The sequence below is a fragment of the Scleropages formosus genome, chromosome 5 (assembly GCF_900964775.1).
Source record: "Scleropages formosus chromosome 5, fSclFor1.1, whole genome shotgun sequence".
NCBI classification, from domain to species: domain Eukaryota; kingdom Metazoa; phylum Chordata; class Actinopteri; order Osteoglossiformes; family Osteoglossidae; genus Scleropages; species Scleropages formosus.
The window spans coordinates 26,027,765-26,049,003 of NC_041810.1; the positions used below are offsets into that span (position 1 = coordinate 26,027,765).

Here is a 21,239-nt window from a genome sequence, read left to right on the forward strand (position 1 = left end):
CCGAATAACAGGGCCGTTGTATGAAGAGGGGTGTAAATGTTTGCAAGGTGCTGCAGCATTTTTTCACTGTAACAAAGTTGTGTGACATCTTACTTCTTTTCTGTGTAGGCCCACTATCTCCTCCACCGAACACAATGATTTCTAAACAAGCTGGACGTAGCCTTTGCAAGCTGTTTGTGCCGACAGCAGGTACAGCGAGACACTCGGTCACCAGCAAGGCAACGTGTGACCTGGACATTAAACGGATTTAACAGACGACAAAGTTTAGCTTTGCCCCTCCCCCACCAACCCCGCGTGTTACTACTGTCAGATATCTGCCTCCACTTAACACAATTATTTCTGAGCAAGTTATATGTGTGTGTGTGTGTGTTTTTGAGGGGTTTACGACTGGGCACACTGGGCCATAGCAACGTGCTGCACTAACTCAATCAACGTGCAGCAGAACAAGCTGTCGGAGCATTTTGGGAATTAGTTAACACACCAGTATCCTGTTGATCTCGCAGGGCTCCCAAACATACAGTTCCTGGTAGTGTGCTGCGTGCGGGAGAGTGTGTGCGCGTGGCCTGTAGGAAGTGTGTGTTTTCTGGCTGCACTGCAGTTTTTCCCTCTGGGTGTTATTAAAACGCTCGATTGAGAGATGTCTGTTTTCCCTTTCTATGCCAGATGGGCTCTGTGTGTGTGTGTGTGTGTGTGTGTGTGTGTGTGTGTGTGTGTGTGTGCACTCTGCACTGTCATTACATCTGCATTTTTTGTGTAGGTTTATATAGGTGCGTGTGTGTGTGTGTGTGTGTGTGTGTGTGTGTGTGTGTTAGTACCCCCCACACACACACGTGCCCTGTGCTCGGTGCACACAGGAGGAGGGAACTACACCCTATTCCGTGTACTGGAAAGGCACTGATTTTCTTTCTAGCCAGAGAGTGATTGACAGGTAATCTAAGTTAAAGCTAAGTAGGGATTTTAAATTAATAAATAATTAATTGTAATAATTTGAATTCACAATATTAATAATATTAATAACAAAGAATTCAAAGCTTCAGATTTTAGTCCAGTGAGGAAACCCATTTTCTGAGAGGTTCCCCACACCTCCCCCCGTATCCCCTCTGCAATACCACCCCCCCCGACACGCGCACGCACACACACACACACACACACGCGCACACACACACACACACACACACACACACAGCGACACACTTCAATTCAAATTTGGCATGCCAAACTGAATCCTCAGAAGCTTTTACAGGTGTGCAATCGAAAGCGTTCTCACCAGCTCTATCACAGTGTGGTTTGGAAGCTGCACGGTACAGGATCGTAAGGCGCTACAGCGAGCGGTGAAAGCTGCTCAAACCATCTCTGGAACGTCCTTACCATCACTGGAGAGCCTGTACCAGGCCAAAACCATCAGGAGAGCCACTAACATCGTCAAGGACAATAGTCATCCCCAGCACAGCCTTTTCACACTCCTACCATCAGGCAGACGCTACAGGAGTGTTAAAGCCAGAACTTCAAGGCTGAAAAACGGTTTTACCCACAGGCCATCGGGCTTGTGAACGACACCCATCCGCTGCCTCTCCACCCATCACGGCAGACACAGATTACCCGCTGAGGCTCAGAGGTGTCAACTACCTTCCATCCCTACGACACACACATACACATCCACAAACCCAATAACATCAGAGGCCACAGACTACCTCCGCATACCTTGCGTACACAAATACACACCCCACCTCAACTGCGAATAGACCCAATCTACCTCTGCAGGACTTTGCACATGTATGACTTCCATGTTTACATTGCGCATTGCACACTTTATATATGTATATAACTTTGTTTCTTGGATTTTTGCACTATATAGTCATTTTTGGAAATTTGTGATTTACACCTTGTGTTTTTCTTTCCTTATCGTCCTTACAATTTCATAGGCTGCTGAGAGGATTCACGGAGTAAGAATTTCATTGTATGGCGTAACGAACTGTTTACTATACACATGATGACAATAAACTCTTGAATTTCGAATCTTCAATCTTCAAACCCTCTGTTTTCTCCTTATTCAGAAGGGGGCGCCGATGATCTTCCCGCACGGTTTGCGACACAATTTGGTTCTTCCTCTCGGGTTCGCGCGACTTCCGCCCTTCAGCCGGAACCGGAAGTTTCCTGCATGTGCGCCGCTGCAACACAGTAACAGGTTGAGGCGGGCAGAAGTCTGGAAGGAAGGTTGTTGCGGCCGGAGCCCTTCTGCGATGGCGAGGAGAGTTTTGTAAGCGCACGGTTACATTTCAAGTGTGTGTGTTTGGCGAAGCGGATGTTAAAGATCGTAAACGTTGTGCTTACAGCCCGAACGCGTCACGTCGGAGCTTTATATTTTCCTTCACCGCCGCGCCTAGCGGGGCCTAGTCACTAGTGGCTTGCGGGCTTGTTGTTGTCCCAGCCAGTTAAGTCACCTTTTTTTGGGATGTACATTTACAGTTATTTATGTAAAAAATGTGTTCATGATGGAATTCACGGCAAGAACGTTTGTCGTGGATAAAACACACACAGTCGGATTCGAACCCGTGACCTTTACTACAGTAACAGCCAGGCACGGTGACGTCTTACACTATTGGTCGAGGTCCTATCAGTTGGTTGTTCCTGCTGGAGGAGCTTTGAGCAGAGTGCTTACCACGAATTACACTGTTCACTTTGGAAAAGCGCAGCAGCAGTAGTAGTAGTAATAATAATAATAATAATAATGCAGTAATAATGTTATATAGGTTATAGCCTTGCACGTGGGATTGTGACATGATTTGTGGCAGACTGTGTCTTATAGTCTGTCTCTGTAACCCTGCTTCTCTGTGTCTCAGATACCCGATCTATCAGATGGGAAACCCTCAGCTCAGGGTGTTCCGACCCAATTTCTCCATGACTCTGGTGCGGCCCGGCAAGGAGCAGCCCCCCGACACGGTGCAGTTTCGCATCTCCATGGAGTAAGTGGCGCCTTGCCGTTCTAAGCGCCGGTGCAGTGCGTGCTTCACGGAGGAACCTTCTGGCGGAAACGTTCGTCCACAAACTGTGCATTCCCCCCCTTTTTTCCCCCACTGGCAGAGCGCAGACATGCAGATGCACAAAGTACAGTAAAGTACAGTGAAGTACATGAAGTTAGTCCAGTACCACCATTTAACTAGGATATTGTACAGTAATGGCTGCATGTAGAATTGGCGGAAAATGGGGTTTTTATTCTCTCGTCAGAAGTGTATAAAAACGTTCTTGTTGCTGTGATACACACTGACTTTTTGCAGTCTTTTATCCTCTTTTTTGAAAGTTTTGGACTGGATTTAAACTAAAGTTAAGTAGGGGAAGAAAGTCTTCAAATTACAATATCAAGTATCAAATGATTTATTTATCTCTTTAAAGTTGCGTATGGCTTTTATTTTGTGTAGAATCTTCAGAGAGTCATAATTTACTCTGGTTTTGTTGGTCTAAATATTGAACATAACTAAAGGTAACGGCAAAGACTAAAATACACATATATGTCTATATATACTCTGTACAACTGAGAGTCAGAACAAAAATGTGGTGCAGGTTAATTCAGTTTTAATCAGCTAAATGCAGCAGTGAATGTAGGTGACTGAACAAAATTAGAAGCGTGTGCTGAAAATAATGACTAATGTGAATTTTAGTCGGCGCAACTGTGACTAAATGTTAAAAGTGACTTAATGCTAAATTAACACTGAGTTTGTACCTGGGCTTCACAGTCGCATTAGCACTCCTTTCCCTTCCAAGGATGTTGCACATCTGGGCCGTTTTGTTCAGGGACATGGAGTTATAACCAAAATGTGCATGTTCACATCTCAGAACTTGAACCATTTATGTTTCATAATTAAACATTTAAATGAGTTTATTTAAAACTTTGAATTTCCCCACAAGTGTTCCTTCGGCATGAGCTTCGACACGGCAGAGGTGGAAGCGATGAGCTGCAGTTTTCTCTAACATTTCAGAGCTGTGCTGGACGTTCCTGTCATCGTAAGAAGAAATATAATTTAAATGTAATCGGTAAACATTTTATGTTTGCTCGCTGTGGAAGTCCTTAAACATAACTAGTTTTAAATAGTTTTCTTTCCATTAATCAGTAATGACACACTTGGCCTTTAATGATATCAGAGTAACGTGGTTTGATTGGTGCAGTAAGTGGCTTTTTTTGGGCATTTCAGTGCTCCCATTTTCTGGCACAATAAATGTGGATCTTTGGGTTATAACGTGTTTATAGTGCATCTTCTCGCTTTGCCTACATCCCGGAGCTCCTTTTTTTTTTTTTTACACAAGTGTTGCATCCTCAGGTGCAGTCTCTCCTTTGTGGCCACTAGATGGAAGACGAGGCCCGAGAAAGCCGGCGAGTTGCCCTCAGCGGCCCGACGTGTTCCTGGCGCCGTGGCTGTGTGGGCGTTACTGACGCTTAATGGGGGTTGGGGGACACGCGGATCGGTGTTCACGTCGTTCCCGGATTAACTCCTCAAATATCGGAGAAGTTGCCCTTTAGGAGTCGCCAGTGGCGATGGTGCAGTGCATGATGGGAGACGAAATGCCTCGTTTCATGGTCATTTGCTTTATGAAACGGGCTGATGTTCACCTGTTGTGCTGTGGTGGGTTTCCTCCCCGTTCATTCAGCGTCTCTTTCTTCCCACTGTTCTCTCTCTGTTCTTGCCAGGTGTGTGATTTTTCCCCCCCCCGCTCTTTAATTCTCTCTAAAGGTCTCGTTCCCCGTCTTTGAGGGAGGCATGTGATTCGATACGCTTCTGTAATTCGAGAGACTTCTCGCAGTGGAGCTGCTCCCCCATATGCTGCGAACGTCTCCGCCGACGATTTTTCCACTTGTCGCGAAGCAGCGGTTGAGGAACTTTGGCACGGAGCGGCGCTGCGGTGCCCCTGAGCGGCGAATGGGAGCTTTAATAAACATTTTCACATGGGAAGAGCACAATGTTGGCTTTGTTTGCCATAACACCTCTGGGCATACATCAAAAAGGTCGACAGCCGAGCTCTGCGTCTTGTTTGTTCTGTTTATTAAGCGCTCCGGAGAACGTCAGCTGCGGTTCTCACAGCCTTTGCCATTTGCGCAAATGCTTGGAAGCTTTTATTTTTTTTTAAAAAAAAAAAAAAAACCTGCAGTACTTCTTCCCCTTTTGTTCTGCAGTGCTTTTCCTTGCCCCAAAGAATTTCCTTGAACTTCAGTACCATCATCAGATTTCTTGATTTATTCTCGCTTTCCCGTGTGGTGCACCATCGTTGGAGAACCTGCGAGGAAAAGCCATTTGGACGTTTCCCCTCTGACATTTTGCTGGGTCATGATGGATTTGTTCTTGGCCCTCGTACGCGTCAGCGAGTCCAATTAATTACGCGCACCTCCTGCGTTGGAATTTGTGCTGTCGAGCGCTCGTACAAATGTGCTTGGCTTCACTTGTTAGAGGCGTCGGCAGTGGGTGTGGGGGGGAGAACGTGCTGTACCTCGTTTTTAAAACCACCCGCGCATTTGTAAATGTCATTAGGGCTGCGGCGATTCCAGCGGTGGGACCATGTGTTTTGGGGTCCTCTGTGTTTTTCATCTCGTAAAGGAGACATCATGGTTGTAAAAATGATTTGAACGAGGGGCTGGGGGAGTTCACCTGGGTCTGTATTATCATCCTCTTGCAGCAGCTTTTTAGTGACTATATGAGACCCTTTATATCTTTGCTCTGGGTAAAGGGGGGTGGCGGGGGTCACTGGGATTTTTCTCCTAACTTTTGCTCTCCTCTCTCTGGTGTGGTTTTGTTGTTGGTATATGAGGTGCTAACGGACGACGTTTCCTCATGACCTTTGGATCCACGTGGATTTTGTAGTTTTTTCACACTTTAAAAGCTCCCTACAGCCAGAATGTAAGCAGTTACTGAATGTTTTCCAGGCCTGCGGGCGACGGGAGCTGCCGTCTCTCATCTCTCTACCCTTTCGCCCCTCTGCAGGGTGGATCTCTGGCCTCTGACCCTCACCAGGGTGTGTGTGTGTGTGTGTGTATGTGTCCGCCTGCCTGTTTGTTTCCTGTCCCTCTACCCTTTAATGGTTAGGTTTTGCAGTGATGTCAAAAAGCAAGGGTTGTGATGCTCAGTGAAACAATGCCAGCAACGCCTGCAGCGACTTCTTTGTGAAACCAGAGATGCACAGCGCACTGTGTGTCTCCTTTCTGCGCTGTCCATCTTCATCTGGATACAGTGTGTGTGTTTGCGTGCGCACAGTGGAAGAGCTCGTGCTCCAAACAGGAACGCTGGGTTCCGATGTCGAATTCCAGTAGGAAAAGGAAGGCAAGAGACGCCGTACGTTTCCAGCGTGCACAAACACCTGGCTCTGGTGGGCACGCCTCCCTCTGTCATTTCCGCGGATGCCAGCACAGGTGCGGCTATCCTTCACAACCCTCTTTCCGAGCGAGTGAAGCAGCCATCGAGAGCCCCACCGTCCTCCCGGCCCTTGCCCGTTGCCGTAGAGTCGCAACCCCAACGCCACGTCAAAGCCTGCAGCTCTCCCTCTTGGTTGCTGTTGGGCCCAAACCTGACTCCACAATTCTGTTGGGTGGAGAATGAGACGCGGCATGCGTTCCTACTCAAAGCACCTTAAATAAAGCCGCCTCTGTGCCATCAGCGTGTAACTGGTGAAGGATCCACTGTATGGATATTTTCCAGAGCCTTCTTTCAAGTATCTCATGCAAGGTAACACTATACTTTAATCATACGTCCCTTTCTGACATCAGGAAACGAATCCTTTGCTTTCCGGGAGGGGGGTGAATTCCTCCTATTTGTTTGCCGAGGCTCCGCCGCTCTCTGTTTTCATCTCGGGCCCAGCGTGTGGAAAATGCGCGTCGGTGTGTAAATATGTCCTCCCTCTCAAGTGCTCGTCTTTTCTCAGTGCTTTCTAAACATGGGGTCCGTTGTGCTTTCAATAGGACCCCCAGCAGCCATTGTGTTTGCTCACCGTATGTTTGTTGGTTTTATTTATTTATTTGAAAGAAAAAAAACTGGCCTCGGCCTCATTTTGTACCCACAGGCCTGGCCTCATTGCCTGCACCTTGGCTTCATTCTTAATTTGGATGCACACCTATAAGCTCACATAACTGTCACTGTTTTCGTAATTTTGTCAACTGCGAATTTATACACATGATTGATAAAGGGCTCCAGCTGTAAGTGAGGGATTTGTAATAGGTTTTTATTTTAACTTTTCAGTCTGCTCTTTTGTTCGAGAGGCTGCGCTCCAGGTTGCCGTGTGCTCGCTGGGCTATTTCACCCTCCCTGACAAGCCCCCCCCCCCCACCGTACCGAAGCTAGTGCCAACGCCAACATGTCGCAGGCTGCCAGGTGTTGCCCACATCGTACGCTGCGGCCTTTGGGTCTCGGCTGGTGGCGCTTGCTTTCGGGCGAGTGTGAAACAACCTGCGGGTGGCGTGTTCCGCTCTTTAATCACGATCAGCTTTTCCACTCCGATGACCTGGAAAGCCGTTTTCTTCTGTGACCCGTCCTGCTTGCTGCGTCTGAGTTTTTGCTTTCTAGGAATCCCTCTCTCTCCCTTGCTCTCCCCCCTCCCCCTAGCCGCCCACGTCTCCCTGCGTTTCGCACACACACTTTCTTCCTCGCTCTGCCCAAAGAGCGACGCATCCGCTAACGCGACCTGGGCCAGCCGTGCTCTGCTGCGCTCCATTGCGGACTGGGTCTCGGCTCTGGGCTCGGGGGGCCACGCGCTCCTCACGGCATGCAGCCCTGTGCCTCTCTGTTTGTCGTGTCTCCGTGGAGACTGTTATTTTGCGTTTTATTCAAATTTTTTTAGGAGGGGAGAGAAAAAAGTGCTCATTTGGAACATGTGGACGGATCCCGTTCCCCAAAGTGAAGTGTACCCTGGGTGTTTTCCCTCGCTTTTTCCAGAGCGTTCTGTTCCCCTTGGCCGCGGCCCCCCTCTGCTTTCTCCTCCAGCAGGGTTTCTACTAGGCAGTAAAGACCGTTTCCACCTCCTTGATGGCTGAGTGCTCTTCGTTAACCTCTGCGGTTGAGCCAAGTCCTGTCTCTTTACGTCGACCAACAGGCTAGGTGTTTTGTAGGTAATTTTTTTTACCGCGTTTGCGCTTTTAGCGTTTGATCTCTGCAGACTGGGATGGCGTTCCTCTGTGGGACAAATCGGGTTCCCCTCTGATCGCTCATCTAATCGTGTCCTGCTGTGTCCTTCACAGGATGACCAAGTGCGACGTGAAGAACTACCTGGAGAAGATCTACAGCGTGCCGGTAGCGGCTGTGCGGACCAGGATCCAGTACTGTGAGTGGTTCCACGGCACAGACTTGGGGTCCGACTTCTGTTTACATTTACATGTATTCTTTTAGCAGACGCTTTTCTCCACGGCGACATACCTCTCATAGAAAATACAATACTGTTATCAACGGATAAAGCCCTCTTCCTCTGCCTTTCCCCCATCCTTCCCATTTCCCGGGAAAGTGACACCTGAATGATTTGCCTTGCCCGGTCTATCAGTCAACGTCAAGCAGAACAAAGGAGTGTTGGGAGGTGAGGGGGTGGGGCGATGCTCAGCAGTTCACGGCAGGTCTCACACTCTGGTTGCTGCGCGCACCCCCTAGATGATGTGACACGTTGCATGAGGAGGGCTCATTTGTCCCGGCGCAGCTCGACGTCACCTTTGCGCTCTGCCTTTCATGCAAAGGTGCGCCGCAGCATCGCTCGCCCTTGCCCCAGGTGACCCCTCCAGAGCAGCGAGCCAACGTGGGTTTTTACGGGCCGAGCGCTTCTCATTTGGCGTGACAGCAGCCCCGAGTGTTACGTTGTTAACTAAATGATAGCATCTTTTATGAGGCAGGAAACTTTAGAGATGGCTGTTATTATTTTTTAACAAGAGAAAGTTTGAAGGCTGCACAAGGCGGTGAATGAACAAAGGAGGGCAGGGTTCCCTGCTCCTGCTCAACAAGGAGGATTAATGGCTCTTGTTGGGTCCAGGCCATCGGGAACCTTCTGCAAGCAAGCAAGCAAACAAACAATGTGTGTGTGTGTGTGTGTTGTGAGACATGCCCGTCGTGCCGCTTGAGCACGTCAGCACAACGTCTCCCGATTTTGAGCGGGAGGGTGGAGAAGAGTGCCGGGCACGCGACCGTGTTAAAGTTGGGGCTTTCCAGTGTCCTGAGCGCCAGCGGCCTTGGGGAGACCTTTAAAAAAAAACACCCCTGGTGCTCTGAGGGTCCCCTAACACTCTTTCCTCGCACCGGGGGCATTTCAGCAGAAGGGATGCACTAGAGAACCGCTTGTCCTAACATCACTCGGAAGCAAAAGGGTGCCCCCCCATTGCTGCTGCGGATCAAGGAAGGGTAGGGGTCCACCGTTTGCTCAGGGGTCCTTCACAGGGTCTCGCGCTCCTCTGGTACGGAAACCCCGACTGTTCCTGTAGGGAAGGAGAACAAGGAGCAGGATGAATGGATTGCAATTGCCCAGCGGTGAGGCTGCTCTCCTTGTCTGTGACCCCACACTGAAGTTGGGTGTGCCGCCATTGTTTGGGGGGGTGGTCACTTACGGCCCCTGAGTGCAGGCTGCTCTGCTAACTGAATGCATGGTCTCCAGTGACTCATTGGGGGGGACACATCTCCAGCTAGTAATTGCGTGTGCCGTCATCTGCGAGGTTCTCGGTCACGGCGCCCCCGGTCGAGAGCACCCTTGTCAGAATGTACACTCCCGCGCCGCTGTTTGTTTGTTCATTTCCCCAGTGTTTCTGCATGTTTCCGGACGGCATTTGAGTGGCTCAAGCTTGTTTGCATAGCTCGTTCGGCGCTGCGGTGGGCCGGTTGGGGGGTGGGGGGGCTCGGCACTACCCCGGGGGCCTCTGTCGGATGACATCACCCACAGCTGCTGAAAGGTTAACGTGCATTCCTCAGTCGAGAGGAGCGAAGGCTGTGCTGCTAGAGCAGGCCGAAGGCGCTCGGGGATTGACCGCAAACCAGCCGCGGCCGGATGGTCCTCATTGAAATTCTTCTGGCCCAGCGATGCCCACAGAGGGACGGTCTGTGCAGTCTGTACGTGCTCGCCGGCCGCGTCCGTATGGAAACTGCAGAGCTGCAGCAGCGCCGTTGGAGCCTCAAGAGCTGAGCTGAGCTACGTGTCAGAAAGTGCAAGCTGAAAATGCTCTGTGGGGGAATGAGCTGAATTTAATAGTTTGACACTTTCTCCAAGGCCACTTACAGCACGAGGTTTCTACACTAAGCCACTTACACTGATTAGCCTATTGGCACAGCAGGGTAATTTTTACTGCATCAGTTCAGGGTAAGCACCTTGAGGGTACTGCACCACGGGAGGGGCTCGAACCCTGGCAGCTGCATCTACCACGTTCCCTGGTGTTGCTTGGTGGTCGGATGGCTAACCGACTTGCTTCCTTCGCTCCAGCACGTAGTACCTATTTATTTCATCCGTCATCTCCAGCGCGACAATAGTTTTATCTTATGCAATGGGGCGGGGGGGTGTCCTCTCCTGGAGTCACATCGCTATTCCCTGCAAGTAAACCATAATGAAATGTGCACTTTTACCCAGCATACTTAGATCGGCTCCCGCTTTGATCAGCTGCTATGGGCCTTTGTTGTGTTTGCGTGTTTTGTTTTGTTTCGTATTTATTTAGCGTCGTCTGCTCTACCTCTGGCTGTAAACAGTGGATTTTGTCTGTCTCCTCCAGGCACCAACAAGAAGAGGAATCACTTAAACCAGCGGGTGAAGAGGCCCGATTACAAAGTGGCGTATGTTCAGCTGGTGAGTGGCGGTGTGAGGAGGGAGCACCAGCTTGGCCTGGTGGCAGGAGGGGGAAAGAAAGGTGCAATTATATGTTTTTATTTCCCCTCCTTCTCTCAGCGCTCACAAATTTCCTAAGAAAGGCTTTCCCACAGCGGCCGGTGGCTGCAGTTTGAGGCAGGGGAGCAGACAGTCTGAGTGTCCTCCAACAGAGTCTCCACCACACAGTCACACACAGCGCCTTTTTTTTTCGTGTGGGTTTTTTTTTTTTTGTTTTCTTGGAGCTTGGATTTATTAAACTAAACAAAACCCCAGAAAATGATGCCGTACGGCTGGCTGAAAACACAGCTTTTGTCCGTAGCGTCTGTGAGACTGACTGGGCCTCGCGTTCCTAGGAGAGGGTTAGGGTACAGGTACGCCCTGCGGCAAAGCGCTCTCTTCATTGTTGCTGTTCGCCAGGTGCCGGTTTGTTATGTTCTCTCACACACACACACACACACACACACACACACACACACCTACCTACCTACCTACCTACCTACCTACCTACCTACCTACCTAGAAAGTGCTCTGGATTTCAGCAAGTGTTGAGGGCAACAGGTCACTTAATTACATGTTACAATTAGTAGAGGGAGCGTAGCACAGTCCTGACCGGGGTGTGTGTGTTATCGGGGGCACGATAGGGGTATCGCCACGCTCGTGGTGAGGGTTGGCGGGTTCTTGGTGCCCCTGTGCACTCGGTCAGCTGCCTTGCCATACCCACGCCCCGTCGCAGAGAGAAACGGTGACAGGGCGGCCAGCCGGCGCTGGCATTCGGGTCACTTTAATATGCATTCAGGGGCCGTGTTGTTTCTTGACCCGAATAATTTCTTAAACAGACAACTTTAAAGATGTATAAACAATCTGTAAAAAGATGAATAATAGAAAACATTTGAACATGACCATCCAAAATGTGATGCATAATTGAGAGGTGGGTTAATTTTTCAAAAGGTTACACTTCCTTTTGTTTGAATTTAAGGAACTTGGGCGAGTTCCTCCGGGTGAAACTTTGCCCCTCTCGGGGGCCGCCTCCGTGTCCTCTCTGACCTGTGGCACAGCAGTCGAGAGTGTGTGCGGCATGTGTGTGTGATTTCCCCAGTTCCCCGTCTCCCTCACAGACGTGGAGAAAAACACACTTGCGCTCACACGCACCCACACAGAAACCCTCCGGAACATGTGCAGCTGCGCACATATGGACGCCTGACACACTTTCCAAGAAGGCATTATGGATTTGACTATTGTTCTCATCGTGATTGTAGGGTCCTGAAGCTGTTTGAAGTCATGCTTGCTTAAGTGTGAGTGAGCAGCAGGAAGGCCCGAGCGCAGAAACTGGTTAAATATGTTGATATGAAATCGAATTTCCGGCCTTTCCTCTGGCAGCTCTGCTGAGGGAGGGAAAAACAATGGAGAAAAGCCCTCCTTTCTTTTCGGCAGTGGGTTAAAAACAAGATTGTTCCTAATTGACACCACATGTGGGGGAGTGTTCTGTGGTCCGATACCCACAGCGGTTCCCCTGCGTGCCCCCTCTCCCGCCCCTTCCATGAGCGAATACCCCAGTGGTAATGTGCAGGGCCCCTCTGCCTTTACAAAATCCAGGCTTTTGGTGTGCGGTGGGCTTTGGGGGGAGGGGCTGGGCTTCACGTTAGCGGCGCTCTTGGAGGACCCCTCCCCAGCCTGACACAGGATCCCACAGTGGGGAAGTGCGCAGGGGTGGGAGGTAACTGGGGGCGCCGTGGAGCTGTGCCAGAACAGGGAGGTCTGCAGGAGAAGGGGGAGTTGGGGGCAGGCCAAATGAAAAATCAGGATGTTTCGCGGGTCTTTAACCGCTTTCACCTGGTGACACTTTAGAGTCCCGGCACCCGGAACAAACGCCGTTGGGCTTCCAGGCCGGTGCTCCTCGGAGCCATGCAGGCCGCTGAGAAGGACGTTGTCTCGTTGGGGGCCTTACCTTGGCTTCTTAGCCCTACTGCATTAATGGTTTTTCTCTTCTTAAAGTTTTAAAGACAGTGGTGTCCTTGTCCTGTACTTACCGGAACCTGGAGGTGAAGTTCTCCTGGCTGCAAAGGAGTGGGTTTATAATTTAAGACGAGGACCTCCCAAGATGGTTACTCTGACATCTAGAGGCCGGAGGACCAAATTACCCATCACTGAAACGTACTGCAGCGGGTTTGCAGAAGTCCCATTGTGTAGACAGATGAGCATCGCACCGGGTCTTGGCACCCCTTGTTGTTGTTGTTTCAGTATTTTGTTGCTGTGTTCCCAGAATTAGTGCTGCTGTTGTGTTGTCTGTACCTCAAATAGTAACAGGAGCAGAGCCAAGATCAGGACAAGGTGTTATGGCTGAACTCCAGTACGCAGTGAAGTTGATGATTTGAGAACTAATCTCAGTAAAATAAGATATTAACAAGGGTTATTTGTTGTCTTTTCGCATTACTCTTCTCATCCTCGGTTCCCCAAGGCACGTTCAGAATCACCCTGGCAGCTGCGCTGTTCGTAGCTACGAGTGCAAGATGGCCAAACCTGTGCAACTAACACTAGATGGCAACGTTTTGCTGTGCTGGTTTGGTTTTAACACTGGACTTGGGGTCCTCTTTTCATTTATTTATTTAGTCTATTTCTTCATGGTATTGCTCTGCCTCGATTTATATCTCAACAATCAGGGGCTGGAACGTTTCAACAGGTCCATATCCTAATCAGGGAAGGAGGATTTTTCCCTCCCCAGGCATCTGGAGGCCCTTCTCTCACAGTAAAAGGTGTGTGGTCAGCAGTGCGGAGTCCCACAAGTGGGAGCAGTACATTTTGGTCAAGGTGAAATCTGGCTTTGGAATTTGTTTGGAATTTGCTTTTAATTTTTTGGTCGTAATTGCTTATTTACATCCTCCCCCCTTAGACCTTCCGCATGGTGCGTCACATTCACCCCCTCACGTCCTTGTCCAGGTATTCAGAATGTCAGTTGACGTTCGCAAACTGTCATGACGGCTCTTGCCTGACGAACCCGTATCCTTCTTTTTCTGCAACTTTTCCCTAAACTTTCTAAATGGAAGGAAGGAAGGAAGAAAGGAAGGAAGGAATAAAAAGGCCGGCTCCATTAATGAGTTTCTTTGCAAGAGCAGATTCTTAGCGTATGTCCCTGTTGAGCTGCAGCAGTGCTCTCACATCGTTGTTGCCCTACCTGTTTTCTAAGTACAGCTCGGGCAGCTGGGCTCGACAGCCACCTTCTGTGGTTCGCTTTACCTCAACCAGTTTTCAGTATGCATATTTTATAAGAGAACGCCGACAAGGGATGCAGAGCGTGAATAATGTAAACAGAGCGGGTCCCTCTTTTGTCCGGCCGAACGAGTTTGGGCACTGTCTTCCGTGGAAAAGGAAGAAGGTGATACTTAACCATGATTCTAAATGCATGTGCTATTTTAATTGCATGGCTTCCTCCTGGTCATCTTTGAAAACACGGTGGCCGCCAGACATTCAACCACTTTTTGGGCCTTTTTTCTCATGACATTGGACCTTTGATCCATCTTGTAAAGAGAGGCTGCGTGCAGATCTCTACTGCACTGGGTAAGTTCCTGATTAATGCCACAGATACTGTTGATTTATTTCCTGTTTTGATTGCCCCCCTCCCCCTTTGTTGTTTTTTGTTCACTTCTTCTCTGATGCAGTTTTCTTGAGGGCTGTAATGTTGTTGTTGTTTTTTTTTTTTTTTTTCTCTTTTCTTTTCTCCTCCTGGTAGTTGAATGACCAGCCCTCTCTGTCAGCAAACCCTGACCTCCGGGATTTATCTCTGGACTCAGTTGCTAGGGTCCGGTGTCCTCGGAAACCAAAAAATAGAGGCAACGATCAGACAAGTCTGAGCAAGCAGACCAGACTGGCATGTTGTTGGGCAGAAGGAGCTCCCAGGGCGAGTGACTCAGTAGCCGAGAAAGTGACATGACAGATTTCTGATACAGATCTGTAACTCTAACCCCCCTCACAGGCCAGCTTTCCCAAATCCTTGCGTGTCTGCTGCAACACAGCAATGCTTATGGTCGTATACAGCGAGGCTGGAAAAAAAGGACAGAAAAAGAATGTGAGTTTATGGAAACAGGGTTTGCTGGGTAATGGCGAGAGTGGCCTATGGCTGGCCTCAATGAGGTAACATAAAATCTTTTGTTTAATTTTCCCTGCTTGGCCACGGTACTTTTCCCTGGCACACAGATTCATAGGAGCTGTTCCGAGAATGAGGACTCAGCCTCTCCTCCCTGCCCTCACCACAGTGTTGGACATGGAGGCCAGTGTCTCTGCAGATGGGATACTCCTGGTTCATCCGCAGTGTTGGCTGTCAACCAACTGGGGTTGATAGCTCGGGACGTGGTTGAAAGGCCTAGACTGTAGAGAAACAGGTAGACACCCACGGTCTCCAAGCATGCAGTTGGATGCCTTTGAGCCTGTGGCAAAACAGGTCGACAGCCATGATTTAGAAGTATGAAGGTAGATACCATTGGCACATAGGGGAAAAACGGTAGATGGCCATGACCTGCAGGGCAGGTGCCATTGGGTTGCAAGGAAATGGGCAGACATCCATAATCTACAGGTAGGATGCTAGATGCCCATGAGCTATAAAGAAAGAGGTTGATAGCCATGGAAGTAGAAACGCCGGTAGACCCCCACGGGCAGTACTTAGAGAAGTGGACAACTTCTGAGGGTAAAATTATCAAGGGCTACGAAGAAAAAAGATGGAACGTTGGTGTGGGGCAGGTAGGACACTCATTCACCTTTTCAGACAGACCAGGTTTACTGATGTGTCCGAACATCTTGTTCCAAGGCCCTCACGCAGTCATTGTCAGGATCATTATTATACTGTCCTCGTCGTAAAGCGTAAAGGTATAGGAGGTAGATGTTGACGGCTATGAATGGAGGGGCACTGTTCCCATAAATGTCTGGAGGGGGAGGTTTGTTTTTCTGGAAACTTCACCATTAAACTTTGCCAAAGCTTCCCTCAAACTGCCTTCCTTAGTGGTCATGTTGATTCCACAGGCATACACACGTGTGCGCGCGCACACACATGCTCTCGCACACCCATGCTAACCAAGTTTTTTTTTTTTTTTTTTTTGCACATCATAGTGAAAGAGAAGTAGAAGCAAATATCGGTACTTCAGAGCTTAATAGTAATGGGATAGAGGTCACATGCTGGGTAAATAGGGGTTGAACTGACTTGTGGTCTGGAGCGCGTTTCCTTAAAACAAAATGCAGTTGTGCTACAATCTCTTTCTACTTCTTCCTCCCTTTGACAGGCTTCGGCCCACGAAGATGTGTTTTATGTGCACGCATACTTATAACTCAATGATTTATTTTCATCCAGAAGAGCATCAATCAACCTTCTGTCTTTCTAAAATAAAGAGTGATCAGAAGGAAGCCCTTGTTCCCCCCCTGTGCTTCGGCTCATTGGGCTCAGCTCCTGGTTTGGTGTGCGTCAAGAGCCGAGGCGAGTGACGCCCGCCAAATATCTGTGGTTTTTGTGTATTGGTAGAGAGCTTAGGCTAGGGTCTCGAGGTGGAGATGCAAGGGCCCACCCAGCAAGGAGGCTTGCACATATAGGCCAACCCGCTTCTCGTAGCTTCTTCGGACAGGCTGAGAAGAGGAGCTGTTTACAAGCGGAGCTCTTGCGTTTCCTCTTCCTTGGTTGGACGATGGACTCTCCTTTGGTACAACATTTGCTTGTTCTAAGAGCACCTTGCCCCGCCCAGCTTCGGTACCTTATTCTTTGTTTTAAGTCCAGCACCCCTGCTTCTCTGCTTTACCAGCTGTCCTCGTATCAGAAAGGATCACCACTCTCCTTTGAACAGCACTCAACGCACCTACCCAATGACCAAGGGGCGAGTGTGCGCTCTCTCGACGTGCCTCGAGTCTCACAGGAACCGAGTAAAGAAGTGGATGGGGGACTTCACGCGAAATGCCAAGGCGTGAGGGTGGCTGGTAGTGGTGCTCGCCCCTTCCTTCACGTGCGGTGTGGTGAGAGGTCGTGTAACACTGACACATGAGACCGGCACTAGAGCTGTGTGGGATGGTGGCGTTCGGCAGCCATGCTAACGGGTTCGCCAGCCTACACGGGGCTTGCTGACGCTCCAGATTGCACCCTGTCTTCTGCCTCCAGTTCTGTCTCCTCATGGCATGAACTTCCAAGTCACGTTGATCTCCATTTACTCCTCTCCCTGTAACGACTGTATGAATGATACACAGTTCAGTTTAAGTAAAACTGCTGCCTTAATTCCACCAAAAGTGAAGGTTGAGCAACTTCCGTTACACGGCCTCAAACACCTTTTCTAACGCATCCGTTTTTTTTCACTTGCAACATTCACTGAATTAATTAACTCCCATAAATGAGGTTTTAATAATGGTTTTGTGTTAATTCCTGGTCTTTTGGATACTAATATTGAGTCTCTTCCTCAATTTGCTTTTGCTTTTGAAGAGGATCCGAGATTCCAACACTTGTCACATGCACCTCAGGGGAGAACCTTATTCCTCCAGCAAACGACTCCGCATTGCGAATTTCAGACGTCCGCATCAGCCTTCGGCGTAAACCTCCACCAGCAAACGTACCAACTTGGAACAAAAAGAGGCTTTGAGTTTGAGTTTATAAGAAGGGACGAGGAATCGATCCAATGATAACATTTATGTTCCATGTTCAAGTTTTCCCCCCCCCCCCTCCTCCTCCTCCTCTCCCCTCACTCGCATTCAGAAGAAAATATTGGCGTGTTTAATGAGACATGTTCATGCATAAGGAAGCTGTCAGGCATCTCGAGGAAAGTGATGGAGCTTTCTCGAAGAAATCTTCTCTGCTGGCCCCGAACCACTGGATAAATTGTTCTGGACCCTGGTTTCGTTCTTGGGCTCACTCTCTCTCTCTGACACACACGAGGAGGCTGCAGCGCCGAAAGTGTAATACGCTATGACTCATTGAGACTTTGCAAAGTAATGTATACAGTGTGAGTAAAATATTAGTGCTTCTTCGCTCCAGCACTTGATGGCGTTGCGAAAGGGTTCCCTGCAGATGTGAGCTGAGTTTGTACACAGCACACACAAATGTGCGTGCAAGCGGCTGGCCCCGGCCAACAATAAGAGAATTGTTTAATGTGCGTAAACGTTTTGTTGATCTCAGTCTGTGGGACTGTTGTTTTTGTGAATCGGTTCCTTTTCAGCCAGTATTAATCTTCCTGCCTTGTTTACGTTGGGTGTCCCGACTTTCTGTGTTGATCGGTGTACTGCCGCGCAGCGCGTGGGGGTGGGGTTCGGCACGGCACGGCGCAGCGCAGGGGGCTCGCCTGCAGATCAGAATGTAAATGCTGCCGGAGGTTTGTTTTTGTGGGCACGGCGTTTACTACGACCGGGAAGGGTGCAGGCATAGTTTGGCCGCGTCGCGGCTCCATTGCCGGGACCCAGAAACGGTCCCGGCAACCCTTTCGTTTGGAGCGCAGGGGCCTCGCATTCCTAGAATCTGGAGCTCCGGCAGCATCGAGGGCCTCTCGGGCTCTCTTGTTGTTTTAGGAGCTTTAGTGAGCGAGCAAGTGAGAGAGAGTCCTGCCGCAAGAATTCCTGGCTGCGTCTGCACCGCGGGGGGTTGGGTCGAATCAGGTCGGGCCTGGGGGGTCTGCCGCATCCCCTCACACCCTGGCCTGCCTCTTGGACCAAGCCAGCTAAGGAGCAGGGGTGAGGTGGCGGGTTTGAGCAGGCGACGCTCCCCTCCAACTCGCATCACCCTTTTTATGGTGAACTTTCCACGGCGCTCCCCATGGGAACAGTCCCTGGAAACACGGCGACTCTCAGTGTCTCGTTTGGGGGAGTAGCGCAATTACCCTCAGGATGGAATGTCTGCTTGTGGCAAAGGGTCAGAGCCTCCTGCCACCGGGGGATAATCAAGGATTCCCCAGGGACGCTGCAGGCCTTTCTTACGGTCCTGCTCTCTGACCTCGTCCACCTTTTCGGGAACTGTTGACGTTCTCTTCTGCCACCTCTGGCCAGCCGATGTACTTTGCAGCAGACACTGACGGAACAGCCCTCCCGTATCACGATTAGTTGTGATAATAGCGATGATGTCGGTGTCTGCGAATGTTCACATGTCTGAAAAGCTCGGCATTAGCGAAAACGATAGACTTGTGTTGATTTAATATTTCATGCAGTAAGAGTGTGATTCATGGTGGAAAATCATGCCATACTCAAGGTTATCGTCCCGTTATTCATACGTGTTCCGACTGTGCGCCTGCTGATTCTCAGTGTACGTTTGGTTGGGAAAAGCTCTGTGTGTGTGTGTTCTCATACACACAGTATTAAAACGTTATGGACACTGTTGTATGCAACTGACAAAGAACAATAGACTCTTTCAGACGGAAAAACAGTTCCTGCAATGCATTGTTTCTCATTAATGTTTTTGCCTCCCCGTGTTTGACTCTATAAAACTGCTGCAATTAATCTCGAGGTAACCCTGGACGCTAGGAAAGCCAGTTTGCATGAGCATGAACCTTATTTCGAGGGTATGTCCGCAGGCTGTGAGTGTCTAGAATTTAATGCCCCAACATGATTGAGAGAAAAGTGGTTTATAGAAGCAGATCTTTGACACCTTTCTTGGTGGAAGGTTAAAGGTCAGCTCCGTAACCATGCATTGGATGGGAACGGGGCCCACACACACACTCTCTCGGAGGGCTGTGTCACGCGGAGTCCTCGCAGGGGGTCGGTGTTGGACTCCACAGGACTGCTACTCCCTCCACTCCATCTTTACGTTACAGCGGAGAGGTTTTAAGGTACGGCAGGAGGCATGCTTATGCCTCGACTGCTCGTTGACTTGAATTAAGTGGCTTGGGGAGCACGCACGCACGCACGCACGCACGCACGCACGCACGCACACACACACACACACACAGCGTGGTGGATACAAGAGAGTTCCTTAGTTTTTCCATGCCGAATATGGAATACTGACACAGACTATGCTCAGCGAAGCCCTGGGTGCATTAGGCTGAGAAGGCAATGCGGTAGCGTGGACTAAATAATGGATACAGTCTTCAGCCTTTGAATAAATGAAGAGCTATGGTAACTTTAGCCGAGCCGTTCGAAGGAAGAATCTACAGAAAGTGGGGATGTTACACACTCCTGTTTGGAGGCCAAAAGTTTGCCTCCCACTGTCATTTGCTTACATGGAGTCGATGAAGTATGAGAGCATCCTGAGCAGCGCAGCCCCCCTCTTCTCCCTGTTGTTATGGCCCGCTGCCCAAGTATGAGTATTGGCTTTGCGTTTGCGTGCAGTTGCTTTATACAGATGACGTTTCCAAATGGAAGCGTACTCCAGGTCTGGACACTACAATGTTTTTAATGGTGCTTGGCTGCTCTCCATCCATCCCAGCCACTCTTGCTGTGCCTCTGTGCAGGGCCAGGGCCTTGGGGTCAGCAGGGTGTGGAGTGGGAGAGGAAGGGCAGCTCAACTTGCTGGAGACTCCACTTTGACTCGCTCTGCTTTAACCTTTTGCCTCCAGAAAGGACCAGTGAAACAGCTGCTCCCTCTAAATCCTTGTTTTAACCACCTCCTTTTAAAAAAAAAAAAAAAAAAGTGACGTGTCTGTGTGTTTTCTGTGATCATATTAAAATGAATTACTGCCCTTTCAGGCTTATGGTCTCTGTGGTTATTGATGAAGTGATCATTTTTGCTATAGGCCCAGCAGCAGACCTTTCAGTTCCCAGACATATTTCCCAAGAAGGAGAGCCAGCCTGAAGAGGGTTCCATGGAGGCCATACAGGAAAAGTTCATGGAGGATGAGCAGCAGAGGCAGAAGCCGGACCCCCGCCGAGGTGGCGTTCCTGAGTGGTTTGGGATTTAGAGGGGAGGGTCACCTGAAAGGCAGGACTGTGCTTGAGTTTGTGTGTGGGTATCTGTGCGGGAGAGAAAACGGACTGAAGCACCCCGACCACTACTGCACAGCGCCCCTTCAAAGCCCCAATCCAGAGGAGAACCCCTCACCACCTCCATAACCTCAAATGACCCCCGGAGGAACGTCTGCAGACCGCATATCAGTTCGTGCATCTCCGCAGCAGTCTGTGACCAAATTCCAGGCCGTTTCATTTAAATTGGCCTCCTTTGTGTGTGTCTGTGTTGGTTTTTTTTTTTTTTTTTTCCCCCCCCTTCCCTGCTCTATAAAGAACATGACTGGGAGAAAGTCCAGCTCAGGTGCAGAGAAGTTACAGATATACTTTTCGGGTTTTTTTTTTTTGGTTTGTCTTTAGACAGTAACAGGATACATCCATCTCCTCGAGCCATTTGGTCAAGAATAAAAACACACTTAAATGAAAGTATTTAAGTGTAAAGCACAGACAATGTGTCATAATGTTGTGGTACGTTGATCTGATCACGTCAGGACGCTGTGCCGACCCCGGCTTGCGGGAGACAACAGCGAGTCTCTGTCCCCAGCATGAGCCGAATGCTCCAAGATTGCTGT

The 21,239-nt window shown here is 49.5% G+C and overlaps 1 protein-coding gene across 1 annotated transcript; it reads left to right on the forward strand.

Annotated features, from left to right (window-relative positions):
- The first annotated feature begins 2,145 nt into the window (after window positions 1–2,145).
- mrpl23 (mitochondrial ribosomal protein L23) lies at window positions 2,146–21,034 on the forward strand. Its single transcript, XM_018765645.1, has 5 exons — window positions 2,146–2,257; window positions 2,841–2,963; window positions 8,210–8,292; window positions 10,697–10,770; window positions 20,460–21,034. The coding sequence occupies exons 1-5, from the start codon at window positions 2,241–2,243 to the stop codon at window positions 20,622–20,624; spliced, it is 462 nt and encodes a 153-aa protein (XP_018621161.1). The 5' UTR covers window positions 2,146–2,240; the 3' UTR covers window positions 20,625–21,034.
- Window positions 21,035–21,239: the final 205 nt, after the last annotated feature.

Excerpts from the sequence above, each read along its gene's own strand:
- mrpl23 (XM_018765645.1), top strand. Across the intron at positions 2,964-8,209 it reads CAGTTTCGCATCTCCATGGA|GATGACCAAGTGCGACGTGA; the intron begins GTAAGTGGCGCC and ends TGTCCTTCACAG. Across the intron at positions 10,771-20,459 it reads AAGTGGCGTATGTTCAGCTG|GCCCAGCAGCAGACCTTTCA; the intron begins GTGAGTGGCGGT and ends TTTTTGCTATAG.